The sequence below is a fragment of the Anabas testudineus genome, chromosome 1 (genome assembly GCF_900324465.2).
Source record: "Anabas testudineus chromosome 1, fAnaTes1.2, whole genome shotgun sequence".
NCBI classification, from domain to species: Eukaryota; Metazoa; Chordata; class Actinopteri; order Anabantiformes; family Anabantidae; genus Anabas; species Anabas testudineus.
Window position 1 is genome coordinate 21,765,863 of NC_046610.1, and position 16,801 is coordinate 21,782,663.

Here is a 16,801-nt window from a genome sequence, read left to right on the forward strand (position 1 = left end):
ATTTCAAGTCTCATTTTATTTATAATTTAATGAAAATGTGCAGATTTTGATTATACTCTGTTTTTTTTTTTGTTTTTTTTGTTCTTAAAGAATATAACTTATGTCTGAGGTTGAAAAAAAAAACAATGCTAATGTTGGACATTTGGCAGTGACACTCAATGTTATGGCACTCATAACATGGTCATATCATTAAATGACAGCTAAAAAACATAAAGCATTCTTTGAGGTGGTGATAGGTTCTGGGGCCATGCGTCTGAAAGCCCAACGACTGACGTGTGTCTGCAGATTATTTATGACTTCCTATCTTCCACTTCAAATCTACAAAATAAATGCCAAATACCAAACAAACCCTATTATCTTATTATTCTGTTATGCAGTTTGTAAAAACATAACCGTAAACTAATTACTGAATTACAAAAATGAGTTTGTGAATTAATGTACATTTAGGAATGCATGCTCTATTTAACATCCATCACTAATTAAACCAGTCATTCTATGTTCTCTGGCGCCCTCTGCTGATCAAAGGCTACAAAACACCCGTGTGAAAGGTGTCACGTACAGTACTTGTAGGGCCAGTGTCCATTAAAGTATGGTCTGTTAAATGTTTTTAAAATAAAATAAAAAACAAACACAACATACCTGAAATATTTGACATTTATTTTTGATACTTGAAACAAAGCAATAATTTCAAACGGCACAGTATCGCTGCTAATCCAAGCTTAAGTGAAGTGCTGAATATGAGATTTGGAGTGGCTTGCGTGATGCGTTAAATGTGGCTACAGTACAAAAACAAATCCACCTGTGTAATGTAATAACACATAACATTTTTTGACAGTGAACACTTTAAAAGGTGGACCATTTAGGCATTCGTTATTCTTTAACTTTTACAACAAATTAAAAGCAACTTCAAAGAAAATATTGCCCAGAATTCCACTTAAAGGCCTGAATTAAGTTCACATCACATTAAGTCACATCCTTCCAAGAAGCACTGAAACCTATTTAGGTACTGCTGATTTCAGTGTAATAGCTCCTGCTACAGAGACGCCTCTGAGAGCATCAGTAGGATTTGATGTGAGACCGTCCATGACCAGTCTCCCTCTCCGGTGGGACGATGGGATCTTTATTGTCCTAAAGTTGGATTAGACATTTCGCAGTAGCCACTGTGGAGGTGACACACTGCCAGACTGGGAAAAGTAGGCCCACCACCAAGGCTTCTCCTGCTGCTCGATCATTTCTTCATTCTCTGGCTCCCTGTTGCGCTCAAACTGGTTGTAAGGGTCAAATCGATCCCATGTGTCTATTGTGGGGAATAGGTGGTCGTCAATATCAGGCTTCACAGGGACCTGGATGCAGGTGGGGGGTTGGGGGTGAAGGTGGAAAGCAGAGGTGATTGATGAATGACCATGCATGTCAAGAAAGTGAGATTTAAAAATAATGAATTGCGTCAAAATGAAGACTCAGACCTTCTTCAAGACAAAATCTACTCGACCAGCTTTGTTCATGTTGGCGGGCAGGCGAACCCTTTTGCTGACTTTGGAGTAACCTTTGGCTGTGGCTGTCAGGATGTGAGTGCCAGAGTTCAGCAGCCGCCAGTAGTCTCCATCTTCAGCTGAAGGCACAGAAAAAGAGGGAGTAGGAAGAGAACAGGATGCAGTCGACATGTCAGACACGATGTGACACACATGAAACTAAGAAAAGCAATGTCAATGCTGATGCGGCTGAGAACAGTCTGGCTTATTCCAGATATACACCATGACACAGCAGCATGACAAGGAACAATAAATAAGCATGGAAGAATGTGTTCACCTGTGGTTATGTCTTTCCTCATTCCCTTGACAGAGATAGTTGCACCTTTTATCCCATTTCCATCCGGATCTGTAACTTTCCCCTTTAATCCTCGATGGACCTGTTCAGGGACAGAAACCACGATGACAAGACATGTTATTTCCCTGTCTGCATAGGGGCTTTGAGAGAAATTATGCTGCTTCACATTTTCATTGTCAATGATTCATCTTTTAGTGTCATTTAAAAACATTTAAACACAAAGTAGTCCAGTTACTGAAGCCTTCCTTACAGACTCGAGAAAACTGAGCAAAGCTTCCTTATTCCTCTTCCACTCTGGATAGAGCTCCACCTCTGAGGGGAATTTATCACAGCCCAGCTCCACAGTGATCTCCAGACAATTAGTGTGCAAGTAGTTGAAGTCTGGCATGCCTGTAAAAAAGACGTGCACATAATGGGTCACTCTCAGTCAACGTTAGGAGTACACAAAACAACGTGTATGTATCTGCACTGTGAAAAGTGGTGTCTCACCACCAGCAAAGCTGTACCACTGTGCCCCATTGAGGATGCCTCTAGTTCTGTAAAAGCCAGCGCCACACCTCTCCGTGTCGTTGTTTGACATGGTGGCGTGGGCATCGGCGTAGGTGCGAGCAAGCTGCTTGAAGATCTGACATTTGGGAGATCACGAAGAGAGGTTTATACACAGGTTTTTAGATTTGAAGTCATATTAAACTGTCTGTGGAGTACAGTAAGTGATTAATCTACCCACTGATTCACAGATCTATCCTTCCATCTTACCCTTTCATCTGGAGTGGGGGAGAACATCCTCTCCTCAAGCGGGTGTCTAGAAAAGTCAAATGGATAAGTGACCACCAGTTCCCCTCCATGGAGACTGGCAGACTGAACAAATGGCAGTGACCTGGTCCACTTCATCACTGCATAGGTCTCTGGTGCCACCTGTGGTCCAAAGGTAGAATTGGATTGTTTCGAGATCAAGGCTGAAATATCCAATGCAGATAGTTTTACATATGGTCCTATAAATGGAAACGAATGCCCCCCTTACCTTTTCAGACCAGTAGGAGTCTGGAATTGGGATGTGGTCAATGCGGTAGTGTCTGCTCCGACGGTTCCGATAGTAGATGGTGGTGAGGTCTGGAAAATTTCGATTCAAGTCGATGTTCTGGGCATTCGTCCTGCCATTGGTCCAACCATTTAACAAGTGGCCCTGAAACATGTAAGTTCCAAAAGCTCGCCGTGTTAGACAGAACTGTAAAACACTAATCATAATAATGACGGTGATATTAGTGGAAACAATGATTATGTGATGGAGACGTTAGAGAGAAGTACAAGAATGAACATGTTAGACTATATTTGTTAATTCTATTGTTAACATGTAGACAAGACCATATATCCGTCATGAGAAAATCTGTACATGTGGGGAAATAATTCATATTTCAGGTGAGAGGAAAATGCACGAAATCTATGATTTTTGCATTCAAACTATCAAAACAGATTTTTTTACTTATGCAAACTGTAACATATTGTGCACATATATGTATACGTTGCCACATACAGTACAAATATGGTAGCTTGAGGTTTAAATTTGCTTTCTGAAATAACAACATGCAATGCAAAATATATGACTACATTCATAACTTCATTCATAGCTTCATAACATTTTAATTCAGATCGTATTAATAAAAGGCACAATATTCTGCACACTTTCATTAATGTGTCACCCGTACGTATTGTGCATCACTAACACTGGTGCCAGCTACCAGATTAAAACCCATGCATGTAAATATATCAAATGTATTCACTCTATGCTTGCATTTCAAGGGCGTCTTCATTGATTTCCAGCTGACCGCTGATGAGTCTTATTCAAGTACATGCACAATAGCTCTGTGCTTCCACAGGAAGCTGAAGATGAAAATCGGTGAAGTCACCCTTTAAGAAATAAAGCTACAGATTACATTTTAGATTGCACGTTGCATACATGGCCAATAATTATGTTCACAGTAGACCTAACAGTGTGATCTGCACAGTCCTGTGCCAAATGACTGCTGCACACGTTTGAGCAATTAGGTCTACAGCATAATCATATTGGGTGAATGCTGAACTTGTTAGAGGTACTGTGACAAAGCCAAAGGCAAGGACTCGCGTGATTAGTCCTTTTCATGGTTGTCACGTTGCCTGCAGAAAATCAGTGTCGGCTGTCTGAACAGTCCTACAGGATAATGTGCAGTAGAATCAACACAGAGGAGAGAGACTGTGACAACTGCAAACAAACCGCTACAGTAATTAGTACTTCAATCTCTGGTTAGTAAAAACATAGCATGCATGCAGTTATCCCATTCCCCATAATGCTTTGTTAATGCTTTTTTCTAGAACTAGTGAGTCTTTGCAGACAGATAGGTAGGAGGTGGAAGTCTTAAGTAGTCGGATTATATACAGCTTATATCAGTTTAGCAAATGTAGCTACAGTAACCTCACTACTACCTATTCTTCTTAACCAAATTACCCCTTAAATAGCAACATCATCATATTACCAATAGTAAAATGATTCATGATCAAGCTGCCAAGGATGTGAAATACAATCAGTATAACTAAGACCATTGCCCATGCTTCAGGATAAGAAAGTTAAAGGTAAATATTTCCTTTTCTATGACTTTTTATATCAGTAGCCTCTGTGCTGACTGATACTCACTGATATAGGCTGTCGCTGCTGTACATTTTTATAAGGATGCTCTATTGTGCCCTATTTCACAACCCACAACTGCCCAGTACAAACCCTTTGCAATAAGAATCTGAAGACTCCGTCAGCGAGTACCTAATTCCTCCACCTCCACACCTCAAGCTTGAGGTGGCATGACAGCGGATAATGGCTTTGTCTTTTTTGACTGTTAACAATATTTACTTCTGGGTTGCTGAGTTCCGGGTCATCGCTATCCTCTACCTCTGAGGCGGCCACCTCATAGCCATCGGGGTTCATGGATGCCAGAATATGGATGCGTGTTGTGTTGATGATGGACTGAATTCTGTGGTTTCCCAGAATGTACTCTGAACACAGGTACTGGGCCAGGTAGATGAGAAGCTGGCGGCCCAGCACCTCATTGCCATGCATGTTGCCCACTAGCTTGATCTCTGGCTCCACTACAGTTCTCAGGGAGAAGCAAACAGGATTAAAGCTGCATTCAATGTTTTTTGACCACTTTGTCACAACACAATGTTGACTTACTATACGATGATGAAGGTTATGGCACATGTGCTGGCTAAAAGGATGGTAAGTCTCATTAGCTTCTAATCCACTTGGTACAATTAGTCACAATCAATCTGCGCTGCAACGTCTTACTCACATAGCTCATGCTGCCCAGGGTTGTTGGTAAACTCAATAACTAGCAAATCTCTGCCCTCTGTGCTCCGTCCAATGCTGTAGACGTGAGAGATATGGGAGCACTTGGCTGCTGTTCTCCTCAGTATGCTGTACATCTGAGAATTGGAGGTGTGGGTAAACTGGATGATGGTGCTGGGTTCCTCAGGAGAGATACCAGCCATTGCTATCTCCTGTCTGGCTATAAGAGAGATACCGGGCATTTAGAAGGGTGTTTTTATTTTGTTTTTACAGGTTTGAATCTGTCCAACAAAAAAACTGTGATGAGCGTTACCTTTGAGCCCTCCCAGTGGGTCAAAGCAGCCTTCTTGGTCACTAGCAAAAAAGCGGTCACAGTCGAGGAAGTACGGCCAGGCCATTTCGATAGCCTCAAAAGGCATGGGCACAGTCCTTCCTCAGCGCCTCACATGTGCTACGGCAGGGCTTGATCATCTTATTATCCTTGCAGGGCGAGGCCAGTACCGAACAGCCTACGAGGCGTATCTCGGGGGAGCACTCCCCATTGAGCAGGCCATGGATGACGCTCAGGAGGAGGTACTCTGCCCCCGATTCAGCCTCCAAGCGATTCTGGTGGCCAAGGATGTTTGGGAATATGGTTCTAGAGGAGCAGTGATTCAAAACATGATATTTACATTTAGATAACAAGTCTTCATGTCTTATGAAGAAATATTAAAGCAGGAAAAGATATGTATTTTTAGCTATCACGGATGTCCATGCATTGGTGCCAACTTCTACACTACGACCCACCTAGAGTATTCCAAGTCATTGCAGTAGCCCAGATTCAGCTCTGTACAGGTAGCTGTGAGAGAGAGAGAGAAGGTAGAGAGGCCAGTATTTACAGACACACTATTATTTAATAGCTTATCAAAACACATAACTTCTTGATTTTAAAGAAAATCTTAAACTAGCTAAATCCTTTTGTGCTGAAGATCTGCACATCTTTAACAGGATACATTAAAGAAACACTATGATCTTCACACTATGAACAACTAGAGCTGAGTAAAGCACCTGGCGTACAATAGTACATTATAGGATGTTTAAAAGTCCATAAATCCTGCTGGCATGCTGCAGCTGAAGAGGAGACATGTTGCATCTTGCAGCAGCATTTGGCTTTTCGAACAGCCCTGAAGGTGAAATGATGACCTGATCTTTCAACGTCATTCCACTTTACAGCAGATGATGGAAAACTGTGTTCAGCAATCAGAACTTCTTACGCTGGTTATTTACTGTACTGTACTGACACTTAACAACACACACATGGAAACAAATAATGAAGGAGTTATCCACCTACGTTTTTCTTCATTTACACTGTTGCTGCATCTTCCTGGGAAATAAAACACAGAAGACAAAAAAGAACAAACTTTAAAAAGGTTATAAACGCGTAAGTGGCTCACGAACAGGACGCTAGGGGGCGATGTCTTCAAGAGCTAGACTGATCCCAAAGCAAAGACTGTGCCTAAGTTAATCATTGTTTATTTCAAGGCTGTTATGGTTCTGGAGCAAACAGCAGGTGACAGTGTGTCTACAACATGAAGTCGCTGTCAGCTTTGCGTGACGGCAAAGCCATGGAAGAATGAGAGGCAGGATGAGCGCTGAAGCCGCGGCAGCCCTAAGAATAGAGACTTTGGCGATTCACCCTCCATATTACTCATTCCACTAGTCCTCCAGTCGCCCAGCACGCACTGTAGCCTCAACCCTGAAGCGAGCTTACCTAACGCCTCGTCTCCAGGATCACAGCTCTGCTGCGGGGCGCACCAACAACTTCTCGTCCAGGAGACAAAGAGCACCAGGAGTCCTACTGCGTGCATGTTGTCAACGACGGAGCGTGATGTGGCAGTGCGTGTTTGAAGCTGGAACTTTCTGCGCTCCCTGTATGATAATTACCACCCACCGCACGGAGACCTCCTTCCTTTGTTTGAGCGCAGAGCATCCATGACCTGAAAAACGAACGTGTGTGTGTGTGTGTGTGTGTGTGTGTGTGTGTGTGTGCGCCAGCGCGTTACGAGGGAGCGCAGATCATATTTCACTGCACAGATTAGTGTGTGTGTGTGTGTGTGTGTGTTGGTATACAAGGAAGAAACGTGGCTTGTGAGAGTTGACAGAGTTTCATTACCGATTAACTTTTATCTCATCCTTTTGTATTTATGAACTAATAACTTATGTTCAAGCTTGACCCTCTGGGGAGGTCCCAAGAAAGTCCTGTCAACAGGCAAAGGAATAATAAGAGGAGCCTTTCTCGGTGTTGGTTTTCTGATGTCTTTATTTCACCTCTTCAATCCTTTCATTAGTTTGAACTGCGTGTGCTAAGATTTAAAACAGTGGCAGTGGAGTTACTTCTTTAATGTGTGTTGTTGCTGTGATATAACATTATGGCAAATCCTCACATCGATTTCTTTTTACACTTACGTATATGGTTACAGATGGCACTCATTAACACACACTTTAATAATAACTTCAAAACAGTTATCGGAATAAACAATTTTTCAGTTTTCACTGAAACATGAAGACCCATCTTTACCAAGTCAAACATTTCCACTGATGATGGTAATAAACATGGTGTTGTGGATTGTATGTGGTGTGTCCTTGGCAAACCGACAAGCCCTGTGGAAACAACAGTCTGTGGAGTCTGAAAAGGCTTTTGGCACACATCAGAGGCCAGTGAGCTCTTACTGAGAATACATTTTTTGTGTCTTTCGCAGCTATCCCAGTGCACAACACTGTGGTTCAACAGTCTCATGCTTCAGCCCTCTGTTTTAATGTTGTTGAGCAAGACACTGACTCCTTTCCGCCTTATCTATTAAGACACAGACCCAAGAACAGATGCAGGTGTTGAAAGATTTATAACACAACCCTAACACATTGACCTCAGGTGATTCTAGCAATACAGTTGTCATCTGTGGTGTCCAACGTGCTGCTCATGCTGTGGGCGGACAACAAATACCGATCCTTTCTCAGAACCCGGCTGATAACACTGACCAGGACCTTTCTGTATTGCTGCCGCAGCAAACAGTAGACAAACGGGTCGCTGGAAGCCTTGGCATAGGACAAACATTTGGTCGCAATGCCCCAGTAGCGAGGAATGGGCACAGAGAGCAACAACTCCACCAACCTGCAGGAGGAATACAAGAAGAAGATGTGAATCCTGAGCCACCTGGTGTTCTGAATATGAAAGCTCAAAGAAATAAATAAACAAAAAAAAAATCTTTGTTATTTCCCCATTGAGGGGAGCTTTTCCCATGATAACCAGATTGGATTAAATACTTTTTTTTCAGCAAAATTAAGGCGTGACTGTGGCTAAGTTGGTCGGGCAGTCCCCCGGAGTAGGTGGTTTGATTGGCGGGTCCCCTCAACTCTGAGCCATGTTTCGAAATGTCCCTGGATAAGACATTGAACCCTGAGCCCTACCCTTTCTCTAAGGACATTAAGAAAGTATCAAACAATACCCCATAAAGACAATGTGAAAGACGTTTGTTTGAAATCTTTGCAAATGTATTGAAAATAAAAAAATGAATATATCACAGGTACATAAGTATTCACAGTCTTTGCTTAAACTCTGGTACATCCCTTTTCCACTGAGCATCCTCCTCCCAATGAGCACAGTGGCCTCCATCATCCAGGCACCACTCCCCACGTTGCCAATACCAGCCCTACAGTGAAGCATGGTGGTGGCAGCATCATGCTGTGGGGATGTTTTTCAGCGGCAGGAACTGGGAGACTAGTCAGGATGAAGGAAAGATGAATTCAGCAATGTACAGAGACATCCTTGACGAAAACCTGTTCCAGAGCACTTTGGATCTCAGACTGGGGTGACGGTTCATCGTTCAACATCATAATCAAAAAGACTTGATGCTGTAATTGGTGCCAAGAGAGCATTGAGCGTTGTGAATACTTACATGCATGTGTGTACATGTGTTGTTTTTTTTAAATATATTTTTAGTTTTTATAAATTTGCAAAGATTTCAGACAAACTTCTCTCATGTTGTCATTATGGAGTATTGTTTGCAAAATAATGAATTTAATCTGTTTTGGAATAAGGTAACATAACAAAATGTGCTCTGTGAACACTTGCACTGTAGTGAGACTGTGATGCCAAAAAAATGTCAGCATATTATTTCACCCAGTGCCATAAAACATGTTTACATCCATGTCACAAATCTCTCTGGGCTTCAACACAGGAGAATGCTGACAGTCAACAATATATAAAAACCTATACAGAATGGTGCTTGGGTTCATAAGCCCTTTGGAATTTTCTCTATTTCTGCATAAATATTATTACAATGGGATTTTCATGCAAGTCTACACAACTAGAGAAATAGAACCCTATTAAACTAATGAGACAAAAGAGGTGGCTTCCTCCTTGCAACACACTCTACACACTCTGTTGTTGTTGTGCTCTTAAACACATCCGATTTGCTCGTACCTTTGTTTTCATATTGATTAATTCCACTGTCTTCATAAACTGAAAGCAGTTCTAATGGTTCCCTATTTAGCATAGGACAAAAAAAGTCTGCAGGGCTGTATGCACACATAGGACTCTCACACAGAAATCTAAAAAAGGAAAGTGGAAGATGGTGGAGCACTAGACTCCAAATGGAAGAAAAGTGTCAGTAGTTCTGAAACCAAGACACTGCAGCACGTCTGATCTCTTATCAGAGAAAAATAAAATGCATCTACTCTTCTGGAAAACAGACTTACCCAGAGTTATCTGTGCTGAGCAAGTCTGCTGTCATATTTGTATCATAAGAATGCTAAAAAATATGATTATAATTTAAATCCTATGATATTACATAACTGTAGAATCAACAAAAATGCAATAACCTGTTATTTTGCACAAACACGTCAGCACTCAAAATTGCACAAGAGTGCTCTTGAATATTTGTATGTTGTGCTCTTATCTAGGAGCACATCCCAGGTAGCAAAACATTTGTGAAGACGGTTCCTCTGCAGAGTGAATAAGGCCCATTGACTGACTGCAAGAGTGGCCTTTCAGTTTCCTAGAACTTAACTTGGGGTTTCATGTGACTGTTGCTGTTTCATGTTCTGCTTGTTGACTACTCCTTGGGAGAGTAGCAATGGTGTTAAATGTTTCCTGACCACTGAATGATGCAGTCCGTCAATTTAGGAATTCTTTTGTAACCTTTTCAGTACCAAGTAACTCTTCTTCTACAGTCATCAGAAATCTCCTTTGTTCGAGCCACACTTTAACAAACCTCTGTTGTCAAGAGCAGACATGAATAAGAGACTTCTTTAAATAAGGCAGAGTCTCCCAAACTCAACTGATAGCCATCCCACATAAGTTTCCAGAAATAATGAAAGTTTGTAATTTTCTGGTACATTTTCCCTTTATCTAATTTTAGGACTTGGACTAGGAAAATCAGATTTTTTTTTTAAATACTTCTTCAACAGCAGAGAAAATTCTTAGGGGTTAATAGACTCAAGCATATTTTTAAAGCATGACCACAGTCATTCCTGAACCTAAACCATGTGTTTATTATTGTAACAATGACAAAAGTTCCCCTTTATTGTCATTTTAAACCGACTCATCCGACTTATCCCCAAATTGATCTAAGCTGTTTTTGTGCCTTAATTTAACCAAAACTATATACACACACATATATATATATATATATATATATATATATATATATATATATATATATATATATATATATATATATATATATAGAGAGAGAGAGAGAGAGAGAGAGAGAGAGAGAGAGAGAGAGAGAGACTTCACAGGTTTTTTACAGATTTTCTTCTTACTTTTGTTTCTAGTGGCACAAATGAGCTTCCATACTAAACTATGACTGTGTGCAAGCATTTGTTAAGCTGGGTCCTTGAAAACTGCATGTCGTTTTTATGAATACTTGTACAGTCTAATGGAATAAATTGCAATAATTACAATCTGTTGAATTTGCTTGTTAACTTATTTAATCTGGGGCTATAAGTTGCTCTTTATTTAAGTATATAGTTGCAATATATTGGAAATACTTTTCTTTGTCAGACACAACTTAACAATAAGTAGACATTGAGAATTTTGCTAAGGTAGTATTTCAGAGCTCTTGTATTGAGTTGTACAAACTACTAGTCTTCATGATATTGTTTCTAGTTATCCCACAATAACAATCTGAAATAAACATGGTCAATACAAAACCCCCAATTATATCAACTCTTACAGAGTTTGTTTTTCATTAGAGCCACTATTGTAAAAGCACCTGGGAATGTAAAAGCTGAACAGTAGGTTAACCAGGATAAAAATAGGCAGTGAGCTGCTGAGCATGGTGTTACCTTGTTATAACATAGGGTGAAAAGCAGAGGATGAAGGAGCCGATGAAGATGCAAATCTTTTTAGTGGCGCGCTGCCTCCTCTTCTTCTGTTCAGCTAGACATCTCTCCTTCACACTGACACAGAGAAAAGAAATCAGGACTGGTATTACAAAACAGGTTTCATGCCATTTTTAGTCATATTTATCTTTATTTTTTACTTTATAAATATCAAACTGCAGTGTGAACATCATATGCAGTGCTGTCTCTAAGATACCAACTGTACCTGGGGTGGAGGTCCACAAGCAGGAGCAGAGTCTGCACTGTGATGACATCTATCCTCTTGCAGTGGGATCTGGCCACTCTCAAAACTTTCAGATAGGCGAAGCACAGAACAAGGAGGCAGAGCACAAAGCTGCTGAGGTGGAAGAGCACTGTGAAGATCCCGTAGGCGGCCCGCTGCTCGCGCCTCTCCTCTCTGTTCAGGTGCAGTGTGCAAGAGGCATATGTGTGGCTGTATCCTCCCCAGTCCATCAGCATCTGGGTCAGAGAAAAGGTGAGAGAGTGCAGCCAGGAGTAGGCCAAGATCAGCAAAGCGTCCCTGTAGCGCATCTTACTGGAGTAACTTAGGGGAAACACCACGGCTATCCACCTGTCCATGCTCAGCGCCGCCATGCTCAACATGGCATTAGTGGTAAGAAAGGTCTCAGAGAAGCTGACAGCTTGACAGAACAAGTCCCCGAAGGGCTTTGCGCGTTCGGCCACGCCGAGAAAAGTGGCAGGCATGTTGACAACAGCGAGGAGGACGTTGGAGAAAGAGAGGTTTATGATGAAGAGTCCCGGCACATGGGATCTTAAGTCTGCGCTCTGGGTGAAACATAGCAGCACTGACAAGTTCGTTAACAACGAGACCACAGTTACCACCACAATGGACACTTCCAGGAGGAACTCCGGGATGCTCATCTCTCGAGGCTCGGCGTTAGCAGCAGCAGTTCTGGGGAGGATGCTGTGGAGAGTCCGCCATGCGCTCTGCTCGTGCCCTCCACCAGCTGGTCCTCCTACCGGCGCACATGGCAGAAGCGCGCTTGTGAACACGAGACACGCGGAGAGAGCTGTCCAGTGTGCTGAAATTGTAGTCAGTGACATCAACTTGTTCTTTTTTTTTTACCTCACACGCATGTATGTTTGCAAAGATACCCAGATATTAAACTAGTGCTGGTTGTGTTTTCTTTTCTTCAGTGGGTAGTTACTGTTGTTGGATCCAAAGTAAGAAGCTGTGCAGATGATGACTTCAGGTTACCAAGTGCTTTCTCTCTCTGTTTACTCTCGATCATGCGCACTATCCAGCGCCTCCTCTCTGGCTGGCGATGCCGTGCGCTCTGCACGTGCCGGTGGTAGCTGGCTCATGTGATGCTTGAACAATATTCATGCAAGCAGGAGTTAATGTCTCAGATGTGGGTGTCACGGTGTTTGCGCACAAAGTCCAGTTTTTACCCCATAATGGGAGTTGTGTTTTGGCACAACTTGTGTGATGCTTGTGTGTGTGTTTTTTTTTTTTTTTTTTTTTTTTGACACTCTCTGAAATGTAAGAAATATGATTAATTTGTGGTCTGTCTGTGTGTGTGTGTGTGTGTGTGTGTGTGGGTGAGAGTTACTCTTTGTGTCCTTTCTTTGCATATATTTCATGTTATACCTTCCAGTGGATCAACATGAGCACATAGCCACAGTTACTCTGTGACCACAGTGACAGATTAAGTCTACGCCTCCTAAACATCAGGGGAAGAACACACACATGCACACACACATGCACAGAATCACTCATCTCCATAGCAACACCAAATCTCTGGTGGCTTCATCACTCTTTGAACTTCGTCTTCTTTAGCACTGATTTGTGTTGATCTCTCCTCAAACGTTTAATTCCACATTTTTGAAAATATGAGACGCTGTGTTTGCTGTAATCTACAGTATATTACAAATGCAGGTTGGAGCGAGGAAGGGGAAGTAAGCAAGGATGGAACCCGAGGCTGAGAGGAAAAATGAATAAAGATGAAAAATACTTCGGTACACCCTCTGAACTGTAATGCTAATGAGTTTTAATCATCATCATAATAGAAGAGGCTAAAATCTCTTTACATGAACAAGGTGGTGACAGTGATGTGGAAGTATTTTAGTACACATCATGTGTGGTTATATAAAAGGTTTATTTCAATTGTTATTTATTAAGGGTAGTCACAGAGAAACCCTGATCACAATTACCAGGAACCTTCCCAGCACGACCATCTGACCACTGCAGATCCACTGGAGCAGGTGGGTTAAGGGCCTTGCTCAGGGGCTCAACCTGGTTGGGGATTGAACAGTCAACCTTCTGGTGACAAACTCACTTCTCATTAGGATTTAAAATGTCTAAATAAAATAAAATAAAGTGGAAAGTGAGTAAAATACAGTAAATAGGTTTACTGTTATGTGTTTCATGTTTATGTATGCATTTTACAACTGCTGTGGAAACTAATGTGGCCTTTTCATCTTGCACTCCTAACTGTTTTAAAAATGTTATTTAAAAATAACACCACATGCAAATGTATGTAAAATCTAAAACTGAAATTGAGACTTTACAAAGGTATGTTGTTCTGTTTCTGTGGCTTCAAATTGTGTTTTAAATTTTCTTGATATGACTCTATTTGTCTCAAATTGAATTGATTCAATGTAGTTGAAAAAAAGACACATGTAACTGGGGTTTATGAAGCTTTGAGTCATAAAATAAATCAAAATAAGATAACAAAAATACAGCATTGAGCCACAGATTGACACACAAAATCAACACTCTGTACATGGAGAGATGCACAGAATAAAATATACCCTAACTACAAGACACACTGCACAGCTCATCATAGTGTTATTTGCTATAACACAGAGTAACAAGTCAATTATCACCCATACCCCTTCCTTGGTAACAGAATACAATGGCATGGTCAGGGTTTTATACACACCAAGATTACCTTGTTAGTGAACTGAAAACAGCATGTGGCCAAAACCATCTATCCCTATTGTAACTAAGTCAAAATCATCAGTATCACCAGACAATGTTTTAAAAGTGTTTGGTCATGCGTACATTGCCAAGATATGTGTTATCAATAATTTTACACAATGTACTTGCATTGCTAGTTGTCCCATGCAATTCTCCACAGCACTCAATTTGTCTCATATTTAATTGACTGGGTGCAGTGGATGGGAGGGACTGTAGACCCAGATAAGAGAGTTCAGGTAGGCAGGTGCTGTTGGGTTGAGCACTTTATAGGTAAGGGTCAGTGCTTTGAACCTGATTTGGGCAGGTACAGGAAGCCAGTGCAGAGATCTGAAGGGTGTAATGTGTACTGATGAAAAATGAAATGTGACGCTGCATTTTGAAATCTGAAGGGGTTTGACGGTGCATGTTGGTAACCCGGTCAGCAAGACATACAGTAGCAGTAGTCAGGACGAGGTAAGAGCAGAGCCTGCACAATGAATTGCGATGCATACAGAGGAGGTGTCGTAAGTGAGGCTTAGTTGATCATCAATGTCGTCAGCATAGCAACAATAGGAAAAGCCATGCAACTGGATGATGGGACCTAGGGAAGCAGTATTGTTATGAGAAAAAAGTAGATGACCAAGAACTGAGCCCTGTGGCACACCAATGGAAAGGCATTGTTAGTTAGAAACTTGTCCCTGCCAAGATACCTTGAAGGTTCACCCAGACAAGAAAAACTTAAGCCACTGACTTCCTGGACGTTAATCTGGAGTCTGGACCCTGGAGTGTCGATCTCATGAGTTTTTGGATGACCTTTGATTCTTGTTAAAGGTGTCTGGCCTTTTAATTGGGTGTCAAAACTAAACTTTTCACACACATGTTGTTTCTCTGTATTATGATGTCATTATACTGTGGCATGGAAGGTACTGTGTGTGACTGCTTGGGCAGCTTCTTCCTCAGTATACATTATACACATTATATAGGTTTGTCTACAGTCATGAAGTTGGGTTGTGTTGCTTTTCTTCCCTATGCCCAGATGTTTTTTATCCCCACTGCTGCTTTTATATCCAATTATTAACAGGTTCTCAGAAGATCACATTTACAGTATATGTTGTAATGCACTCAATGTGGTGTCCTTTTTGTGCTGTCCTCAGTGGACAGCTTGTTAACTTAAAGGCTCTGTCGCTAGGAAGGAAAAACCTCTTTGTTGCTAAGAAGGAGAAGGAGTGCGAGTGAAAAAAAAAAGAGGAACAGAGAGAATGAGAAATCACCCTTTAGCTGGAGGGAACTCTCTCATTGGTCACGTGTTTCTTCTGGTTTCTCATGGCTGGAGAGGCTGTTATGCAAGATGGCTGTGTTTTTGCACAGAAGATGCTGATGGCAGAAGCACTTAAGAAGTCCCGTTAGCAGGCGAGGGAACTATCCGACTTCCCCCATAAGCCACTGCCCCTGGTTCTGTGACTCTCTGTATATGCTGGGAATGTGTGTGTGCGATTACATAACATCACTGTTCCCACGGTCGGCAACACAACAAGCTCTCTCCATCACCTTAAGTTTGCATTTGTTCCTTTCCCTTTAAGCAAAAAAAAAAAAAATTCACTTTCTTTCCAGCACCCATCTTTGCCCATCGTTCTCACTGCTGCACGCAAGTCATCCTCAGTTGTCCTGTGGCTTGATTCACTGCAGGTGAATTTAGCCTATTTGAAACTGGAAAAATACATTTAAATGCACCATTATTCCAAAAGCCTGCACCTTTAAGTGTGGCTCTTTAGTAGTAGCCACTGAGTGAATAGAAAGACACCTTTTTGGCAGCAGTGACCCTGATCTGTCCGCTCTATTCAATTCAACTGTGCACTTGAAAGACCTGAGAGCAAGGCATTTTGCCGAGGTGATAGTAGCACGCTCCTGTCCGGTCATGATGGTGATGGTGATGAGAAGCGAACAAGATATAAAAGATGAGGGACGAGAAGCTGATGCGGGTAAGAAAACAAATGGAAACAAATGTCATGGGTGAGCGTTTCTGGAACGTGGGAGTCTGGGAGTATAAATAGGTCTTAGCCCTGTGAGCTACAGAGCAAATGCTCCGAACGCAGAAACGCTAACTCACACAGACACTCACATGTCCAGACACACACGTAGACTCACTCTCATGCATGCTCTCTGTCACTCTCCCTGTTCACTCCCTGCCTCTCTCGCTCCCTCTCAGTCACGTGTTCACAGTATGGGAGCCTTACCAGAGCACTAGTGTATGCAAGTGTACGATGCCAAAAAAGATGCAATACTTTTTCACGCGTTTGTCTGCAATGTTTAAGCTCATCTTTGTTGTTGTGAATACTCATTTTTTCTTCTCTGTGCACACA

General features: G+C 41.8%; 2 protein-coding genes across 2 annotated transcripts; both read right to left on the minus strand.

The window, feature by feature from the left end:
* Window positions 1–824: 824 nt before the first annotated feature.
* cpz (carboxypeptidase Z) lies at window positions 825–7,136 on the minus strand. The gene is given in 14 exon segments (XM_026360339.1): window positions 825–1,343; window positions 1,464–1,609; window positions 1,807–1,906; window positions 2,075–2,214; window positions 2,314–2,449; window positions 2,581–2,739; window positions 2,846–3,007; window positions 4,700–4,935; window positions 5,139–5,354; window positions 5,448–5,547; window positions 5,549–5,771; window positions 5,921–5,972; window positions 6,465–6,497; window positions 6,885–7,136. Coding segments are annotated over 14 exon segments (2,004 nt in total). The 5' UTR covers window positions 6,982–7,136; the 3' UTR covers window positions 825–1,139.
* A 613-nt stretch (window positions 7,137–7,749) lies between these two features.
* On the minus strand, window positions 7,750–12,415 carry gpr78a (G protein-coupled receptor 78a). The gene is made up of 3 exons (XM_026360403.1): window positions 11,724–12,415; window positions 11,462–11,575; window positions 7,750–8,282 (listed from the first exon to the last, which is right to left on the minus strand). Exons 1-3 carry the CDS (start codon window positions 12,398–12,400, stop codon window positions 8,039–8,041), a joined length of 1,035 nt encoding a protein of 344 aa, XP_026216188.1. The 5' UTR covers window positions 12,401–12,415; the 3' UTR covers window positions 7,750–8,038.
* Window positions 12,416–16,801: the final 4,386 nt, after the last annotated feature.